The sequence below is a fragment of the Dermacentor andersoni genome, chromosome 1, assembly GCF_023375885.2.
Source record: "Dermacentor andersoni chromosome 1, qqDerAnde1_hic_scaffold, whole genome shotgun sequence".
Taxonomy (NCBI): Eukaryota; Metazoa; Arthropoda; class Arachnida; order Ixodida; family Ixodidae; genus Dermacentor; species Dermacentor andersoni.
The window spans coordinates 60,797,581-60,825,171 of NC_092814.1; the positions used below are offsets into that span (position 1 = coordinate 60,797,581).

General features: G+C 46.6%; 1 protein-coding gene across 2 annotated transcripts in view; it reads left to right on the plus strand.

Annotated features, from left to right (window-relative positions):
- The window catches only part of LOC126545636 (uncharacterized), a 108,699-nt gene that overhangs the window by 34,078 nt on the left and 47,030 nt on the right, over nucleotides 1-27,591 (plus strand). For both annotated transcript variants that reach the window (XM_050193560.1, XM_055061544.2), the window contains exons 11-14: nucleotides 7,027-7,381; nucleotides 11,917-12,058; nucleotides 14,380-14,624; nucleotides 23,657-23,724. In XM_050193560.1, the coding sequence (XP_050049517.1) occupies nucleotides 7,027-7,381; nucleotides 11,917-12,058; nucleotides 14,380-14,624; nucleotides 23,657-23,724 (810 nt within the window). The remainder of the gene's footprint in view (nucleotides 1-7,026; nucleotides 7,382-11,916; nucleotides 12,059-14,379; nucleotides 14,625-23,656; nucleotides 23,725-27,591) is intronic.

A 27,591-nucleotide genomic window follows, 5' to 3' on the forward strand; every position in this document is an offset into this window, starting at 1 on the left:
GGTTTATGCGGATACAAAACACATTATGTTCAATGGCCGCTGAATCGGAGATTTGACTTTACTACTTTTAAAACGAAACTACTGTTTAAGCCGGTACGGTTTAACGAGGTTTTACTGTACTTACCTGATTCTAATGCACCCCCGAATCTAACATGCGTCCTGTTTTTATGTATGTATAGTAGGAAACAAAGTGTCCCCAAATTTAATGCTCACCTGATTCTATTAAAGAAAAAAAAACAAGCAATGCAGACTTTCAGTTTTGGCAATCGGAAACAAGATGAAACCTGCAGAGTTAACCTTCACGGAGTAGCAATAATTGCATCTAATGTCAGTTGTCATGAACCTTGGATGGCTTTTATTACTGTGTTGGGGTCAATTGTGTTTGATATTAGGCATATCTCAAACCTCTCCGCTACAATTGCAATTGGTATGGCTGCCCGTGCCTAGACTGGCTAATCCGACAGTTCATCTTGTGACGCATACAAGTCACTGCAGTGCAGAAAACATGATGCAACACTGTTGCCACTAGCTTAGAATGTCAGTGAACTTGATTTTTAAAAGACGTTTTGTAATTAAAGGCCTCAAGGCGATGTGTCATAACCACCACACATGAACACTTCTTTGTAATGGGGATGACACTGGCTCTGATGGCAAGCTGTTGCTGATGTTGCGAACGTGGTTTTGGTTTTGTAATTGATTGTAATGCGCAGGTAGTTTTTGGACCAGGTTTTTTTAGAAGGCATGCATTAAAATTGGGTCAATATGAGAATCGTTCATTGTGAGTTGCCATTTCTTCTTTGAATTCTGCCGAAAACAGGCCACAATTCAGCATTGAGCAATTCAGCAAAAACATCGGAACAAATTAATGCATGCCTTTTACTGCCCCTCGGGACTCAAATAGCCACAGGCACGTCCGAAATAACTCTGAAGTCCTGCCAGTGCACTTATTAGGCGTATCGGTGCTCGTACTGTGACAGGAGATGGCGGGTTTACGTGTGTATAATTAGGGAATACGTACAGCGTCCAGTGACAATTGGCCTTTCCCACTCTTGGTATGCTTCACCACAATACTTTGCGTATGCTTCACCGTGGAACAGTGCTGTACTAAGGCGAAGCTAACGTTCGGGAACCTGCATTATGCAACGCGTCGTGCTTTCCGAGCTTCGAAGCCATTAGCAAGGATTACAAAGGCGGAGTCGGGGCCATTGCTAACAGCGGCGAATTGTTTAAATGAAAAATACGCCACTGAACAGCAAGAAGCTTGGTAGCGCACGTCGAAGTAGCTAGACCTAGCGTTGCTGCAGTGGTGGCTATGGCTACCAGAGGATCTGCATACAAGAGCGCCTGTTTGAGGCGGCAAGATAATAAAAATGGCGGCAGTGGTGGATTTGATCAATGCCACTTTGGACCTGTGGTCATGGCCAAAAGTCCGGAAAATTGGACTGCGAAGGGTTTTTGCGTCTGAAGTTTCAGATGTTCTTGCACATTGACTCTATGGATACGTGGCGGTGCTGCGAAGGCGTCCGAATTATTGGGCATGTACGAAAAATTGGTCGTTGACTGTAGCCATTATCACGATTAATAAAACGATGTTCACATCACAGCATTCTTAAATTTAACAAGACAAGCTTCTGTCATTACATACAATAAAAGCTTGTTAATTCACTACTCGTTAGTTCAAAATTTCGGATAATTCGAAGTAGTCACCGTGGTCCGTCCAACAATGTATTGAAAGCAATATGTAACACATCCCGCTTATTCACACTGAAATCCACACCACCACCGATAATTCGAACTCCGCATCATCGTGGATGGGGAGAGTGCTAGGGCGCGGGAGCACGCTGGCGTCGCTGCGTGAGTCGCGCAGCTTTGCTTTTTTGATCAGCGGCAAGGACGATAACACCGTCGCCGCGCGCCATCTTCTTTGTGTACAAGCGTGCGAGGGTGAGCCGGCAAACGTGGCTCAATCTCTCGTGCGCGAGAGGGAAGGTGGGGCGGAGCGCGCCCTCTCTTGTCGCGCGCAAGGCAGGGAGGTGAGGGAGGGACGGGAGGACGATCTTCGGCGGCTGCTGCTTACGGCGCGGCCATGCGGGTGCCGCATCTTGAAAACAATCTGCGACGTGGCCAAAGTGCGCGCTCGCGTGGGCCTCATCAATGCGATCTGCGATGTTTGCAGAGTGCGCATAGTGTCGGTAGCTTCATATGCGATGTGCTTTCTACATTTCGTTCGCATTGAAGTGAGAGCTGTACGAACGTCAATTCGCTCGCTGCCACTGCTGCGTGTCCTCACTCCGGTGTTTTTCAGCGAGTTTCCGCGGTTATCGAGCGAGATGCGTTCATGCTTACCTGTGCGCGCGTGACACCGTGCTTGTTAATTTATTTAGTAAGCGAATGCTTACAAGTTTATACGGCCGATAAAACTATTATCCTTACTTCGTATAGTTATCTACTAATATTCTATTGCAATCGATGCTTCGCTTTTCGCACGAGACCGACATTTTTTTTCTCCGCCCCAGTCAGCGTGACGAACGCGCGGATGGAGCAAGAGCTATCTCGACATCGGGCGCGTCGGACCGCGCTGGCCGCGTCCGGTTACGTTGGCTGCGCCAGTGCTTTGAAGTATAGATGTTCACGCCAACGCGACGTAGCGTGTGTGCGCGTGCTCACGCCACGTCAGACTATATACGCGCCTTAACCGAGCGATTTTTTTCTCTGACTTTCATTAGTTCGAATTTTGTATAATTCGAATTTTCATAGCATCCCCGCGGAATTCAAATTAATGAGCTTTTACTGTAGTACGTTATGAAGCATTGTGTATGAAAAGCACAAATAAAGTGTTAGGAGCAAACAAGTAGCTTCCCGTGTGCAGGCCACTTCAGAAAGTGAGAATGATTGCTGTATAGCCTGCAGAGTATAGCTATCTAAGTTATGAAGCCTGCTCCATGATGCAAGTTACGTTTTATGTCTTTACTGTGCCTGTGGGGATGAAAATTTACTTTACTTGTGCTCCAATTTTATGTTTATTTAGGTGCAGTTGATATTTCGAAGTATCTCAATATGATTCCTGTTTATGCATAGTGACTATTTGATTTGGAGACTGAATTGAATAGGACACTATTTGATTCATTATTCGAAAGTTTTGAATATTCACACCCCTAAACCTTTGGAGTCAAATTAACAGAAGTCTACTGTATTAGCAAGGGAGGATTCAACTCTCACCCTAGCAGTAGTCGTTGAGTCTGTGGTGGTGGAATGCTTCCTATGGGCTGCACTGTGCATATTTCATTGACTCAGCTGCACTATCTTTTTCTAAGTGCAGCTCAGGAAGGCAGCCACAACAAGCATGCACACCTTGTAAACACCACGCGTAAGCTGCACTTATATAGCAGGCTAGCATGTGCACTTTTGCCACTGCTCAAATGTCACATTAGAGACCATTTATAGGGATATGGACACAAAATTTGAAAATTTTATGAAAATGCTCAAAATGAATCCTCAGTGTGCGAATACACCGAAAGAATGTCACTTAGCCCATTTTTAAGTGGATGGCTTTATTTCTGGCGTTTGTATAAGTGCATGCCACTCTGCCCAGCGCGCGCAAGTTGGAAAGCATGATGTCATGATACCCGCGTCGGATAGCCAGCTGGGCGGATGCGGTCATTCGAAGCATGCTGACGCCTCCATCGCAAGCATGGATTTGAGTTCTGGTGCCTCTACCAGGGATGAGCCGACCGACCGTGTGCGAAGATAGCAGACGGCGATAAACAAACGCTGCAAGGTACCAACACCCTTGAAAAGGCTGCGGCGGCTGTGGCCAATCTTGGCCGCACGTGGTTGGGGGTAGGGGGGTGGGTGGGGAGTGTCATGACATCAAATTTCAGCCTCTGCCGGCAGCCGTTGGAGGAAAGGCGCAACAGAAAATTGCAAAAAAAATGTCTTTTTATTTTTTCAAGGCAGCTTGTATTCGTAATTTTCAACAGTCCAACTTTTGTTCTGATGCAAAAAGCCACCCGCCAACTTTTGTGTCCGTATCCCTTTAAATATTATGTGAAGCATTTTCTGGACATTTGATCAGTGAGGCCTTGTTCGAGCCATTGTGTTAGTATGTAGCAATGTTGTGTGCAAAATTTTTTCTAGCTGTCATGTTGGCACATGCTGCATGCTGATGTGCACCGTGCAGCGTAGTGTATGAAAAAGAATGCGCCATGCTTAGGCATTTATTATGGGTTTCTCAGTATAGTGCAATGGCTTCTGGGTAAAGGTAACACACTGACCAATAAATGTTGGAGACTTTGCACCTTGCTGCAGTGGTGCCGCTGTGATTATTCATGCCTAGCACATGCGGCTGTGCAAATTTAGTCTTAATATTCTGTTGTGTGATGAATGCCAGAATTTCTTGCAAAATCTTAGTTTAGGTTTATTAACAACACGATACAGTAGAGTTGCATTCATTTGGCTCTGGTAATACGATTTTTTTTAAAAATTCGATCCCGGCCAAAGGTCCCAGCTGGCACCCGTGCATTTCTCTGGGCCCAAATTTTCATTATTTGATCCTAAAGTCGGCCTTCGCTGGATAATTAAAACCTCACCAGTCAGCAAACACATGCCTGAACCCGATGTTGACCTCCTATAACGATGACCCCTTTAGTGGCAACATCTTATTCGGTGGAGCTTTGGAGACACGTTATCTCTTGTCGTAAACGGCTGTTTTAGGCCTGCGCAAGGAAGATTTCCAAGCAATAACCATAGCCCACCAATGTCTGATTACAGTATTTACCCAATTATAATGTGTGCTCCCCCCCCCCCTTTTCTTTAAGGCTGAAGATTGCCTGCATGGTTGCAGTCGCATACGAAACCTGAACCGCCTTTGCGGCGTTCGTATGCTTTACCGCATCACAGCAATGCATCGCGGCAAAGCTGACTTTAAAAGGAAAAAAATTTTGCTGCTAACCTGACTTCAGGAAACTGGCTGCTGTTGTGCAAACATATTAGACTCTTACCCATTTTTTTGGTAAAAAGTCGGGTGCACATTAAATTTATACTTTACCTGCCGTAGTTCTGTAGTAGCTTTAGCATCGCACTGCTAAGCCTGAGGTCGCGGGATGAAATCCTGGGCATGGCTGCCACATTTTGATGGGGGAAAAATGCAAAAAGGGCCACGTACCGACCATTTGGTGCATATTAACTCTTTCCCTACTGCAGACGAGCTGGGCTCGTCCACACGGTTTGTACTGCTCCAACCGAAGACGAGCTGGGCTCGTCCACGCTGAAACAATCCCTTGTGCACTGCCGCAGTCAAGCTACCCCAATAAATTTTGTTTAGTTCTTTTTGGCTTCAACAGATGGTGCAGCAAATAAAGAAAACACGCACTCAAAGCTAGCATTTTGGTCGAGAAAAGTTTTGATGCTGGCAACTGGCATGTGAAAATAGCGCCCGCCTCGTTGCGTGCGCGTGCCGCAACGGCTCCGCTCCGGAAAAAAGAAAAAAAAAAACCTTTTGTTTGCAGAAGTTTTGTCGGACTCGGACAGTGAAAAAGTTGATTTTTCCTCTGAGAGTGGCAGTGAAAATACCTAGCAGCATATCCTCTCCGAGTCGTCCGATTCAGATGACAACAGCACCTCAACGTGTCGGCAATGGACACTGATATATGTAAAGAACCCCCCACAGGCACCTCCGAGGTTTGTTTTCATCGCCGCACCTGGCATAAAAGTACCTGTGACAAAGGACGGGAACTGTGTGCGTATTTTGAAATGTTTCTAAAGAATGAACTAACAGATTTCATTCTCCACGAAACCAACTGCTACACGTAACTGGTGCGAGGAATGTGGAGTAGCAGTCTGCACTAGTCCATGCTTTGGAGTGTACCACACCAAGTCTACAATTTAAGGATCTGACATCCCTTGCCGCAAGTATGAGCTCCACTTGTCACATTACTGTTCTGAATTTCCAAAGAGAAATTTTTTTGCAACGAGGACTACAGAAAATTAGAAACCCTCTGCTGTGCAGTGCAGTGAAGCCAATCTGCTCTCCATGCTTAAAAAAAATATTTTACACATATCTTACAAATAAAGTGCTTTTAAGGATATTTTTTGGTTGTTTCAAGATATGCAGAATCATTTAGGCAAATAAAAAAATCAGTATTGTATTATTTTTGGCCAAACAACTCGTTAGGGAAGGGGTTAAAGAATCTCGGGGTCAACATTCTTCTGGAGTCCCCTACTATGGCGTGCCTCATAATCAGATCGTGGTTTTGTCATGTAAAACCCCGGCATTTAATTTTGGTTATTTTTACTTTGTTTCGGAGCTTTAATGTCATTTCTATGTTAGTTTTCTACTTTTGACACATTAAAAGTGGCCACCCATTTGATTTGGGGGCGTGTTCGAATTGGGCATATATTCCCAAATGAATCAGCAGTGTGTCTTGGCATTTCTTTCTGAATCTTTATTAATTTGACCCGCTGGACAATTCGATCAGTTTCATTGGTCCCGTCAAGGTCATATTGATAGAAGTCGACTCTACTAGTCAACAGGACTTCTTTGTGAGCATGCTCAATCATTTTCACTGCTAAAACAAGGAAATCTCGATTTAAAAGAAATTTCATGGAAGTTTCAGTTGTCAGCAGGAAGCACGACTTCAATAAATACAGGTTTGACTGTATAGCCAGCAACATTGGACTGGCTCTTAATATAGTGCTAAAAGTTTAGCTACGCATTGATTTCATGGCTAAATGATTCTGTAACATAGGCATTGTTTTTGTACTTATTTCCGTACAATATACTATGTTATGTAACTGTTTGACTCATTGCAACATTCATTGAGGGGCCATGCATAAGTATGCTAGATGAAGGAGGTGCAAGGTTAAGGATATCAAGGTTCCCTGTCTGAAGGCTGATGAAGTTTCCCCAAGGGCAGAAGATTTGGAAACACAGCTATAGCTTAAGTTCTGTGTACACTGTTTTGGGGTGTGTGCATATTTTCTGAGCTTCTAAATCACTTAATGCAACACTATGTTTGACGTGGGCAGATACCGTCTGGCAGTGGCTGAGGCAGAGGCACGGTCGGTGCGTGAGCGACTGTCATTGGCCGAAGGCGAGCGGCGAGATCTGGGCCGTCTGCTGGAGGGGGCCCAGGGACGGCTGCAGGAGGCTGAAGCAGCGGGCCAGGCACTGCGCCTGGAAGCTGCCCAGCAGCGCCAAGCAGCCCACGAGTTGCGCGAGCGTTTGGCTGCTCTCGAGGCCAAATATGCTCGTGCCAAGCGCTTGCTGCGTGATCTGCAACAGCGTGCCCATGAGGCTCGCCAGCGTGAAGAATACCACCTGCATCAGTTGCACGAGAAGGATCACGAGTACAATGCTCTTGTCAAGGCACTCAAAGACCGGGTACACATACTTCTCTCTGCTTGCAAACACCCTTTCCTTCCCTCTCTCATATTTTATATACTTATTTTATTTTATTTTCACAATTTTGGTTTGGAATTTTGTAAGAATTCTATTTTAATGCTCTCCCTTTTCACGCTTTGTCAGTGGCCCGAGCAGTGTCCCATCCACATTACCGGGAGGATTGGCCACCTCTGGGTGCATAAGAAAGGAACAGAATTGAGTGAAAGGAATCCTTACATTGTACCGGCTCATTAATGCGGTGCCTGATATGAGCAAACATTTAAATTTGCCCATACCACCTCTGACATTTTTAACACCTTTTGAATAAACACACAGATCAGGTACAGAATACTATGATGATCATCTTTGGCGAATATGGCAGTGCTATGCGCTGCAGGAAAGCCACAAATTCAAAAAGCAATCATGTGCTCCCCTCTGGGCCTTTGCAACTCCTTTTTCGCACATTGGGATGTCAGCAGGGTCCCGTGCGAGATGTCACCGAGGTAAAAGCTGTCGATAAATTATAATAAAATTAAGTTCAAAACTCTTGACAATATCTACTGCTGGCGCAATGGAAGAAAGACTCTGTTGGGTTGTGATTTGTGTTTTTTCTAATTTCAGTACTACAAAAAAAACATTTAAGTCTCTTTAAGGTTTTTTTATGAATGCTCCTCAGCCCCTGTTGGGTTTTTTTTTGTTGGTTTGCGTGCATTGTATGCAAGGAGGTTAAAGAAAAACTGCTGGAGTGGAAACGATGTCCCAAAGGTGAAGTAGCACAAGAGGGGCATGATAAAACTATAGATAAACGATAAAAAATGGTGAAGCGCTTTTCGCACATTCCCTACAAGTTAACCTCCTTGGTTAATCATGACTTATTTTACCAGAGAGATGCTTATCTACGTGTATCTCTGTATTACTGGTTTTAGTGGGAAATCTGAATATCCTGGCATATTGTATTGGGAAGAGCATCATCAGTATTCAGAAGAAATTATTATTTTCATTGGGAACAAACAGCTTTTATTTTCTAATTAGCCTAGCATTACAGTGACAGAGCCACATCACTTAATCTGTAAGCGGAGATCACCAGACAAGGTTCTGTTTCAGGTGAAGGAGGGGCAAGCATTGACTTCACCTTTCTCGGTAAGAAGCTATGGGAGCTTCCACTCCAGCAGTTTTTCTTTAACCTCCTTGATATTACGTCACACAAAAGCTGGTTCTTATTTGCTGCTGTCTCCCAATTCAGAATAAACAGTTCCTAAGTTGATTTCAAGGTATGGAAATGCAGGCGTGCAAAAGCACAGACACAAGAAGAGTGAGAAGGACGACACAAATTCCTGGGTGACCTTCCAGTTGCTAGTAGTTTGTTTGCATTGTTCTTCTTGTCCTGCTTGTGTCTATCTCTTGCACACTCGCATTTCTGCACCATAATATTCCTACCAGTTTACTAAGCTTTGTGTCGTTCTTAAGTCCTTTGCCCGTCAAATTGTGGGCATGCCTGCCACACTGGCTCCCTATGGCTGTGCAGCTGATCCTCTGCTCCTGTCATTTGTCCTTTTATTTAAGTTTTTTTGTGTAGGTTCAGCGGACATTTCATGCAACATAGAAGCTGACTTAATGTAGCCACTTTCTCTGAATTGGCAATTCATCAAGAGTTCATAAATTGTGGAGGGTAGAGCGATGGAGAGCAACAGAGCACCAAGTCATGTGCTGCACCTGTCAGAAACTTAAATTACAAGATTGTTGGGTTTAGATTGCCATCTCATTAGATGGCACAATGGGTGCTCAATGTTTCTTTTGTTTTTCATGAGTTCTTTTGATAAAGGCAGGTAGTGTGCTGGAAACACAAAACGATTATGCTTGGAAGAAGCAGTGTTGTGCAAGGATGGGTCAATCAGCTATCTTGGGAGCGGCAGTACAGTCGAACCCACTTATAACGATACCGGTTTTAACAGTATATCGGTTATAAGAATGAAAAGCTGCTGCGCCGTCGACTTTTGTATGTTTTTCATGGTGAAATCACCTGCTTATTACAATGCCCCGATGCCACATTATGGGTTATAACGATGAAGTCTGGCTGCTGGATGTCTGAGCCAAAAGGTAGTGAAATGCAAAATTCTTGAAAAAAAATATGAGAAAAAGAAAACGAAAAATTCTAGCCGCTGCATGATGGGCTGCTGCTCCAACAGCCGCCGTGCGCTCATTTTCCAACCATCTCCGCGTTGCCCTCTCCCGTCGCCCTTCCACCCCTCCGAACACGAATGGGCTACACCCATAGCTCTACGCTGCCCCACCCTCCCAAACACAAATGGACTGCGCCGCAAGCAGATTGCTCGCATGTTGCTCGCTAGCTCCTCATTCAGCACAGTTCCTATGGCAGTTCTGCGAACAGCCTAATCACTCGTGTTCGTCTTCGTTAGTTGTGTCGAAGTCGTTCCTGGCCACGCGGTTTCTCAGCTTCGCTTAATTCGCCGCCGAAACGCAAGATGGCTGATCCGCCCGCTTATCATCAGCAATGCACGACGTTGCCGGTGAAAAGAATGTGCACGGCTATAGATTTGAAAACTAAGTGCTTCTAACTGATGAGACGATCGTCGCGAACGTGCTTGCATCAGGTAGCTACAGCAGCGATGACGCGGTAGGGCAGGCTGCCGCAACGTTGTCCTCGCAGGAGCCCCGGCAGTCGATTCAGTCCCTCCGGGGCTTTGTTTTTGCGAAGAACCTTCCGCTGCACCACGTGGAGCACCTGGTTGCCTTGGGAAAATGATGTCGGCAAGCTTCGCATAAAGCACGCATGGCCGACGGACATAGGCTTTTCTCGTGTAAGCCAGTGAGAAGTACATGGCGAGATGCTTGTGGCGATCTCTCCTCAGCATTTCTTCTGGATTTCTCAAGCTGACAAGCTGCCCCGGAAGCCTTCTCACAATTTTTAAAAGGCCCCTTTTGGGGCCGCCAATGCGATGCCTCAGCGGTGCTCGCATATCACTTGCCACTCGTGACACCTTTTTGCAGTTGTTATATCAGTGCCATTCTTTAAAGGGACACTAAAGGCAAATATTAAGTCAACCTAAAGTGATAGATTAGTGGTCGAGATTGTCTAAGGCGTCAATATTGTCGTTAACAGAGCCTTAATAATCGAGAAATTGAGGTAAATGCGGCACATGATTAAAGACTCCCCCGGGACATTCAAGTACTTGCCCGATGACGAAAGCACTCCTCAATTAAATTGTCACTGGTACGCAACCACTCGTTGCACAAGTCATCCTTCTATTGTATTATAAGATGAAATAAATGTTGCTTGTCCAGTTCTATTTTACTTTAAGAAAAAAGAACTCATTGAAATGACCCTGACAACGATGTGGGCGGTCAAAAGGTTTAGTTTTCGCTCGACTCCGTGCCACCCACGCTTTTGCGTTTCAGTAGTAATTGTGTAGTGCCGCGCTGGTTTTGCTGGCTCGCGTAACTCGCCTAAACTGCAAGTAGTAGAAAATTCAATTTCCATGTGATGTCGCGGGATGCCCGAATGGTCCACCCCACTTGACCAAAGATCAGCTGCAGCGGCAAATCCGTCGCTATAGTGAACTAGAAGGCTTTCCACCGCTCTGATGATGACCCTTTTCAACGGGCAGGCATGTCAATTGCACGCCCTAATGATGAAAAAAAGAAAAAAAAAGAGAAGGAAAGAAAAAAGAGAAACACGAAACCTGTCTTGGCTTGGTACCGCTGTCGGTCGGGCACCGTTAGGGTGGTGATGGCGTATGCAACGTCGCCACTCCCCCGGTTGGGTGGCTGGAGATTTGAATTTCGATAAAGGTATTTGGGCCCTTCAGATGCAATTTTCTCGTAAACGTAAGTCGACACAAAACAAGCGTTGCGAAATTTCTGGAATGGTATTTAAATAGTTTACGTAGACTTTGCATTTGCCTTTAGTGTCCCTTTAACGCCAACAGCTGCGGCTTATTACGCGCGATCAGAGTGCCCAGGAAGCATTTAAACGAGTGTCTTGATTTTTTCATGCAACCCAGTTATAACAATCATCGGTTATAACAATGAAATTTTTGTGGCACTTGAATATTGTTATAAGTGGGTTGGACTGTATAAGTAAGGGCACACTTCTTTTTATGGGCATTTGTGATGGAATCTGCATAAAACGTCTAATATTTGTGGGGAAGCTGGAAAACCATTGTCACCTTTATGGGATTTCTATCGTTCTTGTATTTCACAAAAAAAAAAAACATACAATAAGGAACCCATGGCAAGAGAAAAGCACTGTTCTTGATCAGTTGGTTCACCAGTGAATAGCTGAAATGCTTGGTATTGTGGTAGTGATTTTCACCACAATAAAGAAATTATGCCTTTGCATATAAGTGAAGTGCCACGCAGGTCACTCTTGTAGGCCACACTGCGAAATTCATCCCTAATTTTCATTTTCCTGTAAACTTGAAAAATATAAAGAATATTGTGTGGTCGCAAAGTTGGTTAGAATGTTTATGATGTTGATATGGGGCCTGGTCCATTTTGACTTCTTCAATGTGCAGGTCATCCTGCTTGAGAACTGCCTGACGGAGACACAGAAAGCAGCTGGTGTTCCTGTGCAGTTACCCTATGATAATACAATGAAACTTCTTACACCTCAAATGAAAAAGCGAAGGCCACCACCTCCTGCAGTTCCTCTTTCGGGTTTGTGGTTTTTTTCACTCTTCCTGTTTTTGTGATGCTTGTACAGCCACCCAATGTTTCAATAATGTCTCGCAAGCGCTGACAGCATCTTGGGGTATGGCAGTTACGTTGCAGTGAATAGAACGGTCTAGCAGACAATGTTATGACTTACGTGCACTTTAAACGCACTTGCTTATCAGTGCCCATTTCACTGTTCTGCCAGATTTTCGCTACTTGCGCAGTATTCAAGTATTGGATGGCTGTACAGTTTTAAGGTATACTTCAGCACTTAAGAGGTGAATGCCTAGAATTGAGAAGTGAATAGCATGATTACTTCGTTTGCCAGTAAAATATTAAGCATCACAGGATAGCATACAGTTCAAGAAAAGTGTCCTATCTCAAGGTGACGTCATTTCGCTTGCTGATGCAAAAGATAAGCTTGGCCAGATGAATTACAACATAACATGCTTGTTGTCAGGTGTTAGACACTTTTTACAAGAGAAATTATAAAGTTCCTTTAATTTGAATCTGTTGTGGCTTTGTTTTTTTCCATCCAAGAGAGAAGCTGATAAGTCATCCATTTCATTGGCCAGTACCTGATATAATTACCTTGTGCTGAATGGTCACTGACATGAGTGTAGTAATTGTCTTGATGTAATCAGTAAATGATCATTTCATTATGAAGATAATTTACTATGCTCAATCTTTTCCAGAATTTACAATATTAAAGGTCACTAAACCAAAACACTTAGACGGATAAAGTTGTTTTTTGAAAACTCTGTTGTCGTTAATTCCCAAATACAGTAAAACGTCGTTAATTCGACCCTCGTTAATGTGAAAAATCGGATAATTCGTACTCGTCCTTTGGTCCCGGTAGATGTATGCATTATTTAATGCAATGAAACTCTCGTTAATCAGGACGTATTTGGCCACACATTGGTTAATTCGGACGACTCTTGGAGCTCGACGAATGCCGGAGTGCCGCAAAAGAGCATAAATGGCGCTACCGTCCTTGGAAACGAATTGGTAAAGTCCGCATCGCTAGAATGCTTCGTGCCTATTTGTGCCTCTAAAGCCTTTAATCTTGCATTTACCACCACGCATAGCACTGCGTTAGCTGCGTGCCTTCATGACTGCATGGTTGCCATGCATGATCGCGTCTACAGCCGCCGCGGTTTCATCCACAGCGATTACAGCAAACTAGTTTCATTTTGATTTGGTATGTGCACGTCGGCCGCATGCCTTCCTTACTGCGTAGTCACCGTCAATGATAGCGTCGTTAGCGATCGCGGTTTCGTTAGCAGTTGCTGCAAATGGTACTTTTGTTTTGACTAAGTGCGTGCGTCGGCTGCATGCCTTCAAAACCGCAAGGTCACCGTCCATGATCGCGTTGGCAGCGGCTGTGGTTGCTGCAAACAGTAGTTTTGTTTTGACAAGCTTTCGAGGATGAAGAGCACCGGCTCCATCGCGATTTACAGTGATGAGCACTGGCGAAAAAATAATCGGGATGTGCGTGCTGTAGTAATATGTCCGTCTCAGATGAAAACGCGTGCCCTGGCCGCGCTGGGAAGAAAGTGGCCAGGCCTTCACTGCTGCGAGCACTAATCAGCCATGATGAAGATGAAGAGAATTTCAGCTTCCGCACTACCTTTTTGCAAAATACAACGAGATTGGCTCATTGATATAGTAAATAAATGCGTGTTGACGTGGTAAGCGTTTGTTTATTGTTTTCTTGATACACTTGATAATTCGACATTCGGTTAATTTGGACATTTCTTCCGGTCCTGTGTAATCTAAATTAACGAGGTGTTGCTGTAATAGGTTGATTATTAGAAGAGAATATGAAGGTCTAAGTTTCAGTTATTGTATTTCGTGTCAAATCCCCAACGCCGGTACGTCACTGTGACGTCACGGATTTCAAAGTTTTTCTTCTTATTTCGGCTGCGTTGGCTCGGCAAAAGCTCCCAAAACTCGCCATATTCAATTTTTGGCTTCTTTAGAACACAATGCTGTCTATCTTTAACACTAAAGAATTAACTGGGCCCTAGGAGACGCTGTCATAACCTACGACATCTCAGCGAGGTGCTGCGGGAGCTTCCAGGAGGCATCGTCACCCATATTTTGTTATTGTGCTTTTTCTGGCTTACCAAGCATCTTATCGTGGTGAGAGTGGTGTTTTTGATATTTTAGAAGACTTGTTTACTGATACAGAAGAAATCATTTTTCTCTTTACTGTCCCTTATAATTGCAAGAGTTACTTGTATTTGATGCAAAATATTTTTGTGTTGTTTGTGCAGACATTCTGAGTTGTGTTGATGTTGTGATTGATTGTGCCTATGCAGAACTGGACAGTGATGATTGCCTGAGGTGTGAATTGAGCCCTGATGAAGTTTCTGGCGATCAGCGGAGATCAACAGTGGAGCGGCGTGGCGCGGGCGATGCATTTGATCGAGCAGTGCCTCATACTGAGCTTCTGGATTCGACTGCTGCCAAAGCTAAGGCTGAGCTGGCTGCCAAGGGCAGCCTTGCGAACCGACAGCCCCCTTCTGTGTCGGCTCTCAAGAAACAAACAAGCACTGACCTAGCTGTGAGTACCATTGCATTTGTGTGATATTCTCAGCTTTGCACAGTTGTACAGTAAAACCTCGTTAAAACCATATCCGCTTAAACAGTAGTTTCATTTTAAAAGTAGTAAAGTCAAATCCCCGACTCAACGGCCATTGAACATAACGCATTTTGTGTCTGCACAAACCGTACCAGCTTATTGCGTACGTATCTGTTAAAAAGTAGTGTTTTCACTTCTCCCGCGATCACGGCGGTATGTCGTCTTCATCGGTCGACCCGGCAGAATAGCAAGCCTCAGAGATCTGAACAACAACGGCCTCCAAGTGCAAACGCAGAGGGCACTTGGAAGGGTGAAGCCACATCAGCATCATTTTGGTGCCGTGCCAGAAAGCGTTCTTTATTTCTATGAGAGAGTGTTGTGGCGTCGTGGAAGCCAGGACTCGCGTCATGCCAAAGCTCGGACAAAAACACCATGTGCTTAGCATACAAGAAAAAATGGACATCGTTCGTGCTATTGAATGTGGCACAAAGAAGTCAGCGCTGGCACACGAGAGGGATCTACCTTTAACTATGGTATGTGGCATCTGAAATGCGAAGGAAAAGTTGCTCGGCAGTGCTGCTGCGACTGCGAAAAGATGTCACCTACGAGCTTCGACTTTTCCTGATGTGCAGGAGGCGCTGGTGAAGTGGTTAAATGCAGTATGGTCGAAAAGCTTGCCTGTCAGCGGACCCGTACTTGTGGAGAAGGCCCTGGTTTTCGCTTCGCAGATGAACCACGACGACTTCGTTTGCAGCAATGGCTGTCTGGCGAAATTTAAGGCGAGGTACAGCGTAAACACAAGAATCATTTCAAGAGAAGGTGCTGCTGGCGATGTGGATGGCGCAGAACAATGGCAAAATTGTCAGCTGAGGCACATCTTGATGGACTATACGCCCAATGATATCTTCAACATAGATGAGTCGGCCCTGTTCTTCAAGCTGCTGCCAAACAGGATGCTTGTGTTTAAAGGTGAGACATGCACCAGCGGCAGGCATGCCAAGGACAGGATTTGAGTTGTGTTTGGAGTGAACATGTCAGGAAATGAGAAACTTCCACTTCTCATGATTGGGAAGTCGGCCAAGCCGAGATGTTTCAAAGGCACCCGAGTGCCGTCCGGGTTGTCTACCGTAGCAATACGAAAGCATGGATGACTTCAAAACTTTTTGAGGAGTACATGCGCCTCATTGACTGCCGTTTTGCGGCGAAGAACAGAAAAGTTATCTTGGATAATGCATCGGCGCATGTCGCGCTTGATAACCTTGCGGCTGTGAAGTTGGTGTTTCTGCCTCCTAACGCCAAGCCATTGCCCAGCCCTTGGACCAAGGTGTCATTTGGGCTGTGAAACAGCTCTACAAAAAGAATCTGCTGCGCATGATTCTTCTAGCCCTTGAGTGTGGCAAGGTTTTTTCAATTGACCTGGTGGGCGCAATTAACCTGCTGGAATCCTCGTGGCGGCATGTTGAATCGGCGAAAGTGCAGAACCGCTTCAAGTGCGCTGGATTCACGGTGTGTGCAGGTGATGCAGAGGGTGCTAAAGACACCGTCAACCAGTCTTTTGACACCGTCGACCAATATTGTGAAATCCTGCTTGCTGAAGTGCTGGAGCGGCACGGTGTTACAGAAGGCATTTCCTTCACCGAGTTTGGAGACATTGACAGCGAAGTTCAGACTTCTCCGGACGTGTCCGACGAAGCCGTAGTTGCCTCTGTTGCTGAAGTGTCGGCTAACGACAGCGATGAGGATGACACGAAAAGCGACAGCATGGGCGATTCAGGCCCGTCAGTGGCAGAAGGTGCACGTTATGTCAGCCTCATGCGGGTGTTTGCTGAGAAAAGGGGGCTGGTGGAAAAGCTGGCTCGCTGCTTAAGTGAGTTTGAGGCGAGTGTTGTCGCTACTAGACCGCCGCGGCATCAAACAAAAATTACAGCTTTTTGTCGCGCGAATTGAATAAATATTGTGTTTTTTGCCCTTTCATCGCACTCACTCCGAGTTCCTTTTTTGACAGGTAATTGGGTGATCTCACGCTATTTCGGCTCATTAGAGTATTACAGTTTTAGTATGTACTTTTTCCGAGCTTCGGTCAACTACGTTTTAACGTGGTTTCACTGTACAGTTGATCCCAGATACCGTATTTACTCGCATAATGATCGCACTTTTTTGTTCAGAAAAACTCACAGAAAATCAGGGGTGCGATTATTACGCGAGTTAAATCTCCCGCGAATAGAAAAAAAATTTTTTTTTCGTCCCGCGTTTGCTGCGGGACACCAAAACAAAAATGGTGGCCGGCGGAGCAAGCCGAATGCGCCGAACGTGATATTTTTTTCTTCTCGTGAGTACATTACGTGCATTGAAACAGTTTCTTTCGTATCAGTAATGAATAATATTATTAATATCGCCAAGTCTGCGGCAATAACATAGCCATGTCCACTTTGAGGGGCAGAAACAGATGGGCGCGCTTAGCTGCCAGTGACACAGAAACACATGGCCGGCCTGCTGCGGAAACTGCGGCATCTGTCTTCACTACTATCCTAATACGGCGCGTTTCCGCTAAGGGTGGGTGAATATCTTACCTGTGTTACAAGCGTCGGCGTATGAATAGGGTACACCTTTAACGTATCAGTGTAAACGTGGCTACTATCGTTGCCGCTCACGATTTGTTGCGTGCCCACGAGTGCAGTGCGAAGAATCGAAAGGCGCCTTTTTTGTTGTTGACCACAACCATTATAAAGCCTACACATAATAAAGGCAAGTTTGGCTGCAGCTTTTTTTTAGTCATGGAAAGGCGGAAAGTGATGAAAGTAATGAAATGAGGCATCTACTTAAGAATGTGTGGTGCGTGCAGCCCGCTTGGTTTCTCTTGAAGAGTAGTTCGCGTAGCATTCCACGGATGGTAAGCGCAATCATTATTAGCTAGATTTGGCACACGACATATTGCTGCGGCAAGTTCGGGGTGCGATCATTGCACGGGAAATTAAAAAAAATCGAATTTTGACGACAAAATTTAGGGGTGCGATCATTACGCGAGTGCGATCATTATGCGAGTAAATACGGTATATCAGTCTTGGATATATCAAATAATTGTCCATATCAAACACTTGTTACATCACCTTGGCAATTCTATGCAAAAATATAACTCTACTACACGTATATTGAACTCCCGTTCACTGCCACATTCTAATAAATATGATCCAAGTTTCTCTGTGCATTTATGGTAAAAATGCCTTGGGACGAGCTCAGCTCATTGACAATAGCTAATTTTCTTTCAGTTTTCATTCCTTGTCAACAACACTTTTCATTTTCTTGCATAGTGCTGTGAAGCATAAGCTTTGCAACATATGATTAAAAATATGTCAGTTTTGGATAATAGCATGGAACAGAAGGGGTTAAAGGAGTACTGTCACGAAAATTTTGTGTCCTGCTTTTTCTGCTTTTTTAAGTAGCTGCCGACCCCATAATTATGGTAATTAGCTTCAATTGCTCGATTGCACTACAAATAAAAAAATCCAGCAGAATCCATCTTTCGGTGATGGTTGACATTAATGCGATTAGCATTGAAGCAATGTAGCAACACATTGCATAGTCTACGGAAAAATGCATCATGCATGAGGCATGTATGTAACCAGTGTCCTCTTCTCAGCTTCTGAATGGTGGTAATGATTGATTGCCATGTCATTTGTCATTATGGCATTCGTCATGCATTCGTGTCATGAAAGCTCATCATCTATGTTACACCATGTCATTCAGATCATGCATGCATATTATGATATACAGTAACTCATCCTTTTAACGAAGTGAACGGGACAGCAAAAAGAATTTCACATACAGTGGAATCTCGATAATACAAATCTCACAGGGTCAAGAAAAATAGTCATATTATCGGACATTTGTATCACCAAAATACATTGAAAACTGGTAAGCTAAATGAATGAAATTCACGCCAACAAATTTCTTATATAGAGAAGCAAAAAACTCACTGAGAACAACCCTGTTATTTTTGGCAGAAGAAATCCCTGTTGTCCTTCTGTTTCTTTGTCCGTTAGGTGTCCCAGTTGACTTTATTCAAATCCATAATAATGCACGCACATGTTGTTGTTGAACTCATTCGTGGCCACAGCACGTCTCAGGATGACAAGAGCATGCAGCATTTCAGCAGCCGTTGGTGGCTGCTCGTCATTGCCCCCGCCGTTTTCGTTGGCTTCATCGCTGGAACTTGCAGCCTCGGAAGTGGCCTTGTTGGGAATGACCTCAACCGTATGTGCACCACAAGTAGCAAGGTTGTCGGCGGCGGTGATAAAATCATGCATGGAGCACCCGGCACCAAGCTGGTCCCAGTCCTTGATTTTCGTGTCCTCCGGCTCTGGGGGCATCTCTGTAGGGCTACACTCGATTAATTGCACTGTTCTGGGCTTGTTGAGCAACATTTCCCAATGTGAATGGCTAAATACAGTCGAGCCCACATATAACGGCCCCACTTAAGACGAACTTTCGCTTAAAACGAATAAGACCCGTGCGGCTGCCAAAATATACATTATTTCAATGGCACAAAATCGCAGGTATAGCAAACGTCTTTGAGCCCTGTGGATAGGTTGCAGCGACCGGACGGTTTTAACCCGGTGCCGCGATGCCAGATAACAACGACCTACAACTTGTTTGTGCATACATTCTGTTTTTCCAAGCTTTCTCGAAGGCGAACTATCCGTTTCGTGCACCACTACCCTCTCCCCGCCGTCACACCTTGCCCATGAGTGTCGGCGTGTGGCTTCCAAGGTCACCCTGTCGCCCATCCTCTCAACTCCGCTCCCTTCTCCTCACTCTTTCTTGCACCTCCCGCGCTGTCTCAAGGGCCATGCTACGGCGCCGGCTAAAGTTCAGAAGTTTCGTTTTCTGGCCGTTACCGTGAGGCAGGGATTTTCACACTAGTCTCTATGCTTCCGCGCTTCTGCGCGACGTTCTACGTCGTTCTACTCGGGCCCGAGTTGTATTCAGGATGTCGGACAGGAATGCCGTGCCTGCAGCGTTCACTAAACGAAAAGCGCTGGACATAGCAAAGAAGCGGGCCATTTTGACGGAACTGTCTCAAGGTGCTAAAAACTGAGTTGGTGAAAAAGTACATCGCCTCGAAATCAACCCTCTTGATGATTCTAAAGAGCAAGGAAAAGATCGCCAGCTCTTGCGCCGACTCGACGAACAGAAAGCATCTGCGAAAGGCCACCTATGCAGACGTAGAGGACGTGTTACTTAAGTGGTTCGTCGACGCATAGGCTTGCAACATTCTGATAAGTGGACCAATAATGCTGGTCAAAGCCAAAAACATTATGTTCCTGCTAGATTTTCCTGACTTCTGCACAGGCAAAGGCTGACTACATAGACTCAAAGTGTGGCATGGGATTGTTTTTAAATTGATTGTCGATGAAGCGGCTTAGGTGAGTGACCAAGACGTTGCCAGTTGGCTTGTAAGAAACCGAGTCATTGCAAGCTACGCAGAGCAGGACGTGTATAACACAGACGAAACTGCGTTATTTTATCAGAGGCTGCCGGACAAGACGCACGCCATGAAAAGCAACTCATGTGCTGGTGGCAAGCACAGTAAAGTGCTGTGCGCTAATATGGATGGCAGGGTCCTGCGCATGTCCATTGTAATCGGAAAATCAAAGAGGCCACGTTGCTTTTGCAGCTATGTACCCGTGCGCTACAGGCACAGTACTAAGGCGTCGATGATGCACAATTTATTCGCAGAGTGGCTATGCGAGTTTGACCGCGACATGCAGAGGCAAGGAAGGCACGTGCTGCTCGTGCTCGACGAACTTCTCTGGCAGCAGTTACTCTACTTTTCCTGCCGCCCAGTACCACTTCGAAAGTGCAGCCGCTTGATTTGGGCATAATACGCACATCGTATAGGCGCCGCATTGTGGAGGGCTTGCTCATGGCTGTTGACCACTCGGTCGCCAACTTGCTGTTTCGAGTTTCACTGTATTCGGCCGTTGAGATCGTGAAGGCGGCCTGGCCGGAGGTGACGACTGTTTGTGTGTGGAACTGTTTCCGCAAGGCCGGTTTCATCGACGCAGTACTTGATGCCGAGCCTGATGCTGAGCCTCATGCTTTCGAAGATGATCGGTCCGGCGGTGACTTGTGGCAGCACGTCGTCGACTCCGACATGGGAGGCCACGACATTGGTTGGGATGACTTTATTTTTGCTGATGAAAACGTTGATATTACGGAACCGTGCACGAACGGGGGTATCGTTTGTAAAGTGTGGGCGGAGAATGACGCGGAGGAATTGAATGACGACGAAACTTCGGAGCCAGCGCCCATAAGCGCACCAGTAGCAATGGGCTACATAGAAGGCCTCGGGCAACTTGTCTATGCCAAGGGCCGCGGCGAAGAGCATGCTTTTGCTTTAAATTAACTGGAGACCACCCTCATCGGACCTGCACTGCAGAAACAGACGAGCATCACGGACTTCCTTGCAAAGCAATAAATTTTGTGTTTTGACTAGCCACTTTTTTTAAGCTGTGGTCCACTTACTAAGAACTTTGAGATATAACAAACCGACGTTGCGTAACGCTCAGGTTCATTATAAGCGGGCTCTACTGTAGCTCTCTCAGCTGTCGGCGCAATTTGGACGAAAAATCACAGCAGTTGGGGCGACGTGTGGCCAACCGGTTTGTCGCAGTCTTAGGGGGGGTGTTCAACACCTGTCTCTGTGATTTAAATTGTATGCGACCGAAATCGCACTTACGGTGCGGCAAAAATCGTTTCATGTGAAACAGCCTTTAGGCGCAACATGTGCTGAGCACCTTAGTGAGTGTGCACTCACTTGCCACTGATAACACATAGTCTTAGGCAGAAGGAAAAGAGTGCAGGTGGTACAGTGGCGTAGCTGATTGCAATAGTAATTACAGCACATTTTATATGAACTGTTCAAAATACGCGTCAAGCGCAACGTGACTTCAGACGTGAAAAAAAAGACTCGTCAAGTCACTGGGAGCATATGCCCCCAGTCAGCCAGCCTGGTACAGTGGTTGAAGGCCATACATTGACAATGTCACTGAAAGCTGCCAAATCCTTCCAGTTGTTCATTTATCTTTGAAACACAGGAGTACCTGCTCTCACCTTTTGTGCTCTTGAATGCTAAATAAACTCTGCTTTTGGTAGCATGACCATGGTGTGTATGTCAGTAGTATCTAGTACCATGAGGCTGCCACAACTGTTTTCTATGACTGGAATAGTCTCCATTTTTCACGCCCAAGAACATACTGCAGTTGCCGTGCATTTTGAACTGGTTGCATTAAAGGTAACCTAATTACTTATTTCTTGCACTCTCTGGAAATTGTGACTACTACTGGCTATCCAATAAAGCAATAAAAATTATTAAAAAATTTGCTGTGTAGTGTTGTGGCTAGGGTGGCGTTGAGGACAAGGAATCCGTCAAGCCCATCGACTACGATTTTAAGTTGTAGAGAATGAGGGAAAAAGGGTTTATTTAACTTAGTTACATGGCTCCAGTGCGGAAGCCCACTCCATGCAGGAGCAAGTCAACATCTCAGTTCACATCAGGACACTCTGGCCTCTCGAAAAGTATCTTCTTTTAACCCCGTCGTATTCCCTAAGCGAGTCAACTAGGGAATCTGAAGACTGTCCAGCAGCAAATCAACATCGTCGACTCCTTTGCTATACCACGCCCAGGCTATCCATGACCCACCGTAACTCTGCCTCGAAGAAACCGGTTTGGAATTTGTGGCAAAAAGAAATCATCCGGCGACACCTGGTTCGTTCGTCGTAGCCGAGCCCAGTCCTCACTTCTGTCTGATGGGTGAACTGCGGGCTGAGGTCCTTTCGTGGAATCCAGCAGCCGGTTTGCACACTGTCTTTCTTCTTCACTCAGCCTGCAAGGTGAGGCGCGGGCTGAGGTCCTTTCGTGGAATCCTGCAGCGGCCAGTTTGCACGCCGTCTTTCTTTTTCACTCAGCCTGCAAAGTGAGGCGCGGGCTGAGGTTCTTTCGTGTGGTGGCTTGACTTGTCTAATTAACTGCGCTTATCTGTTCGTTTTCGTGGTTCCCTCCCATTCATCCTTTTATCCGGTTTCCAGGTAATGGTGGGGTGAGCGCTTTTAGTCCTCGTCCACGCCACGCTGACGTCTGGTTAGGAGTGCGGTGGTTTGACACATGGCAAACATTCAATTAACACCCTTGGTGGTGTCGAGACATAACAGTAGCTTTTGGAAATTAAATCATACAATTTGATGACAGTTCCATTAGCTAATATGTTGGAAATGAGTGTGTTAAATACAAATTCAGTAGAAATTTGGTGGTAATTACTTGAATAGGACGCTTAGACTCCATTAGCGTAGCCTGTGAAGTAAGGTAGACAGGAGCACCGACTCCGAATGTCTGGACGGAGCATATCCTGAAATGCTGGTTGCCGGTTCTCAACACTAGAAATGGCTTCCTTTCAAAGTCGATCGGGGTACTTGCTTTTCGTCTAGTAGGACATTTCCTTTATGTTTGCTGCACTACTTACCAAAAGTCCAGTGCTACTCGAAATGTCGTGCATACCTATATTTTGTCTTCTGCTTTAAGCAGTCACTTCTGTGAATTTTCTTTCACCACTTTCAGCGGAGGGCGAGAGCAAAGAACTGAATTAGATGCCTAGCATCCGCATTTCACGATTTGTCCCGAGCGAATGCGTTGCATGGCAGTGGAGTCGGTGCTCCTGTATATCTTACTCCATGGTGTAGTCACAGATAGGCAGTGTGGTTGTAGACCTTCCAGCTTAGCACAACAGCTCATGATGCTAATGCTGCAGTTTTAAAGAAAATCTATAGCTGGTGTCTTTTGAATGGTACGTCTGTCTCCTGTGTCAAAGTTTGGCATTTATTGCCAAATTTGACAGGCAAAAAGTGTAACATTATTTCCGCCTTTCTGGCTGTTTCCAAAAATATGGTCATGTTGGTGTGGGTTTCTACCCTCCCTCTCCCTTTTGGGTTGCTAAGATATTATTCTGTATGTTTTTCAGTCTCCTGATGAGCAGCAGGATCTCAACACATCTATCAACAGCACAGGGTCAGAGACATCGATTCAAAGGTGAGTGTACACAGTTCTTTATTTATTGGGATGAGGGTCATGATAACGTCATTTGTGGCGTGCTTTAGTTGAGGCTGAACTTTGATTTCCCTCTTACAGAATGTGAAATGTAAATGGCTTATTAGACAACTACAGAGATTACTTGAATGAAATAGTTGTGTTTAAAAGAAATTAATGTCTATTGACCGATGAGAGTGAAATATTCAAAATTAAAAGGAAAATAAATTGAAGTATTAGGTTTACAACTGCGTAATACTGGTGTCATGTAGGCATGTAGAAGGCTTTCAAATGCCCACACGTCACCAGTATGCTTATACTTTACCTACTTTACCGACTTGACGGCAAAGTAGGCCCTGCTACACGGGCAACTTGAACAACCACAAGTCTTTAGTCTATGGAGTTGATGTAGTTGCTTGGAACTCTCGAAATCTCAAAGGTCTCCAAGCAGGAAACACAGGTACCCCTGTCAACAGCTCAACAGAGCTTCTTATCATAGGCTGCTGCTGCGATAGTATTTAGAATATATGCTTCCTAGCCCTTGCACTCAAGGACCCAGGTGAGGCATTAGTGCTACTTGCATATTCTTACATATTTATCTTATGATCAGTTTGCCACATATATTTTATCGTCATAGCACACCTCACTTGTCATTGTAATATTTTTAGTACATACAGTCGAACCTCATCGATATGATCCCATTTCATACGACTTCATGGTGCCAATGTTTGCAATCGAGAGCACAAAAAATGACCCAATACGGTTACGCTTCCTTTCTGCTGGTTAATACATTTCAAGAAAACACGATCTTTCAGTACCAACGTTGAGTACATCGCCAAACTGCAATAGTATGATACATTTTCCGGCTGCTAGATCGCATGTGAACAAGGAAAGCCATGAGGTACACACAATCGAGAGAAGTATGCGCCCGCTGCAGCAGCTTCCCCATAGTACTTGCCTGCCTGTGTCACATGAAAATGCCGCCATACACTCACTTTCCTTTTCCGGTAACAGCCAATTTCTCAGGTTGTCATACGTCTCACTCTCAGCTATTGCTGCCACCCCTATTGCAATAAGCATCTTCATCTATCCGTTTCCCAGCGCTTGTGCCATAGCTCAGTTAGAAGCGTACTGCATGTATTTAATAAGCAATAACAAAACACGCCGCCTGTCCCTGCTGCAGGCAGTGTGAAGTGAGCATCCTGTTTCGTCCTGGTGGCATCTGTGGGAGATAAGTGGTTCTCTCCTCCGTACTCTTGGGACAAAGGAACGACAACACAGTAGTGCAAACAGTCACAAGGGCATTTATTGCACCTTTCATAGATCAATGCCTGCTAGCCGAGTTCATATCCCCAAAACATGCCGATGGGCGCGCGACAAATCTAGAAGTCAGACTTACCGCGATCGCATTGCGAGCGAATATGTTCGCCCCATGCTGGATCCCAACGCCTGGTCGTTCGCGTGTACAGTCACGCCAACGGTGTCCAAGGCGGCCACGCGAGACGGTCTCGCAGAAGCATGGTCGGCGCGCGCGCGCGGTACATCCGGCGCGGTTTGCCGACCCGCCGGGAAAAGAGGGTCGCTCCACGCGCGGCACGGCACGTCCGTGCTGCTTGCTGTCTCGAACCCAAGAGACCAAGCGCCTTCCCTTTCGGCGCCCGAGTAACCCCGCCGCGGCGCGACGGTCGCGACATCTCTCGCACCGCGCTTGTACCACGCCGCGGGCGCCAGGCCACGCGAGCCATGCGGGAAAACAGCATATCAGGGGATGCGCTATGCGGGAAAAACATCAGAGGATGCGCGAGAGTCGCGCATCCCCACATCCCCCCAACCTTAAATCACTTCTTATTCCGGCGAAACATGTCACACGGTCTAACATTAACCCGTGCTTCGCGAACAAGGTGGTACATGCAACAGTGGCCGCGCCGGGGAAATGTCCACACGCTGTCCATAACATGCGAGCCGACTGTCCTTCGGGTACACCGCTGGCGTCCGCCGGTCACAGCAGCAGCTTTGCAGACAAGATGGCACGATTCCAGGCCAGGACTCCGGAGACGACGACGCAGTAGTCGGTACGAGCAAGCGTCGCTCGCGCCGACGCGCCCTGCTGGCAAGAGCCGCCGTAGCTGTCGGTGACCGCTGGCTCCTTTGTCCGCCGCCGAGGGTTGTGAGCTGGATGCAGGAGGCCGCCGAAGTCGCTGCGCCGAACTGGCCACAGCATCACCATCGCCCGGGGTGACTCGATCGTAGTCCGGGGCAGCAGCGCAGACGATGTGCAGGTGACAGCAAGCCAGGGGTGACTCCAATCACGCTGCGTAAACTCAACACACTCGGCAAACACTACAGTAGTGCAAGGGAGAGGAATTCTGCATGCGCATCGCCCACGTGGTACGATGTTCAACTCGGCTAGCAAAAGATCGGGCAGCTACTCAGATGCTAAGTTCACGTGAACGAAGCTCGCTTTCTTGAGTCGAACGAGTAATTTCAATTCGTGCGAGGCTAACTAGAATGAGGGAAGCAACTTGCAACACCTCAACGCCACGGTCCACCAGGTTGTGTCCCTCCACGTGCGACAGGCAGCTTCGTAAAGCCTTAGGCCTAAAGCGTCGCTACTCTGACAACAACCGGCATCCAAAAACAACACTCAAAATGAGCGCAAAACAGGCAGCCGCGAGGAGACGTTAGCTCTGTGAGGTGGTCCTACTCCGCTCGGTGCACACAGCATCCGAGTTGACGGCGCCCACCGTCCCAGACGGTGTCGGAGCGCCCGGTGCCAGGCCGCAATACCAGTCAGCCCGTCGTGGCACCCGTGGCCCGCGGCCACCCGGCTCCCAGAGCCGCGACTTCATCCGAGTCAAAGAGATAGAAGAAGCTATTTACATAAGAAATTCGGACCACCCACGAGGCTTCCGTACTCACTCGCTTCAGGCTTGCCACTGCTCCGCGGGCGCTCAGCCTCGCTCTCCCAGGATGCAGACCACGTGGCTCTCGTACCGACGAATGTCATTAAAAAAAACACTTGCGAAAAGGCTTAGCATGTTGACATGTTCAAACACACTACAGCCACCGCCGCCTCGCTCAAGAAAGCACGCCGCCGACGCTAGCGATCAAAATCCACGCTAGGCCTACGCTTCGGTTCAAACAAAGGTCTTGAACGAAGCAACACTTAAAATTATCGTCCGATGCCCCAAGAGGTCCACGTTGGGCAGCCAGATGTGGGAGATACGGGTTTCTCCTCCGTACTCTTGGGACAAAGGAACGACAACACAGTAGTGCAAACAGTCACAAGGGCATTTATTGCACCTTTCATAGATCAGTGCCTGCTAGCCGAGTTCATATCCCCAAAACATGCCGATGGGCGCGCGACAAATCTAGAAGTCAGACTTACCGCGATCGCATTGCGAGCGAATATGTTCGCCCCATGCTGGATCCCAACGCCTGGTCGTTCGCGTGTACAGTCACGCCAACGGTGTCCAAGGCGGCCACGCGAGACGGTCTCGTAGAAGCATGGTCGGCGCGCGCGCGCGGTACGTCCGGCGCGGTTCGCCGACCCGCCGGGAAAAGAGGGTCGCTCCACGCGCGGCACGGCACGTCCGTGCTGCTTGCTGTCTCGAACCCAAGAGACCAAGCGCCTTCCCTTTCGGCGCCCGAGTAACCCCGCCGCGGCGCGACGGTCGCGACATCTCTCGCACCGCGCTTGTACCACGCCGCGGGCGCCAGGCCACGCGAGCCATGCGGGAAAACAGCATATCAGGGGATGCGCTATGCGGGAAAAACATCAGAGGACGCGCGAGAGTCGCGCATCCCCACACATCATATTCCAGCAATGCCCACCAGCTCGACTTCGTTTTGTTTTCCGTTTACATCATA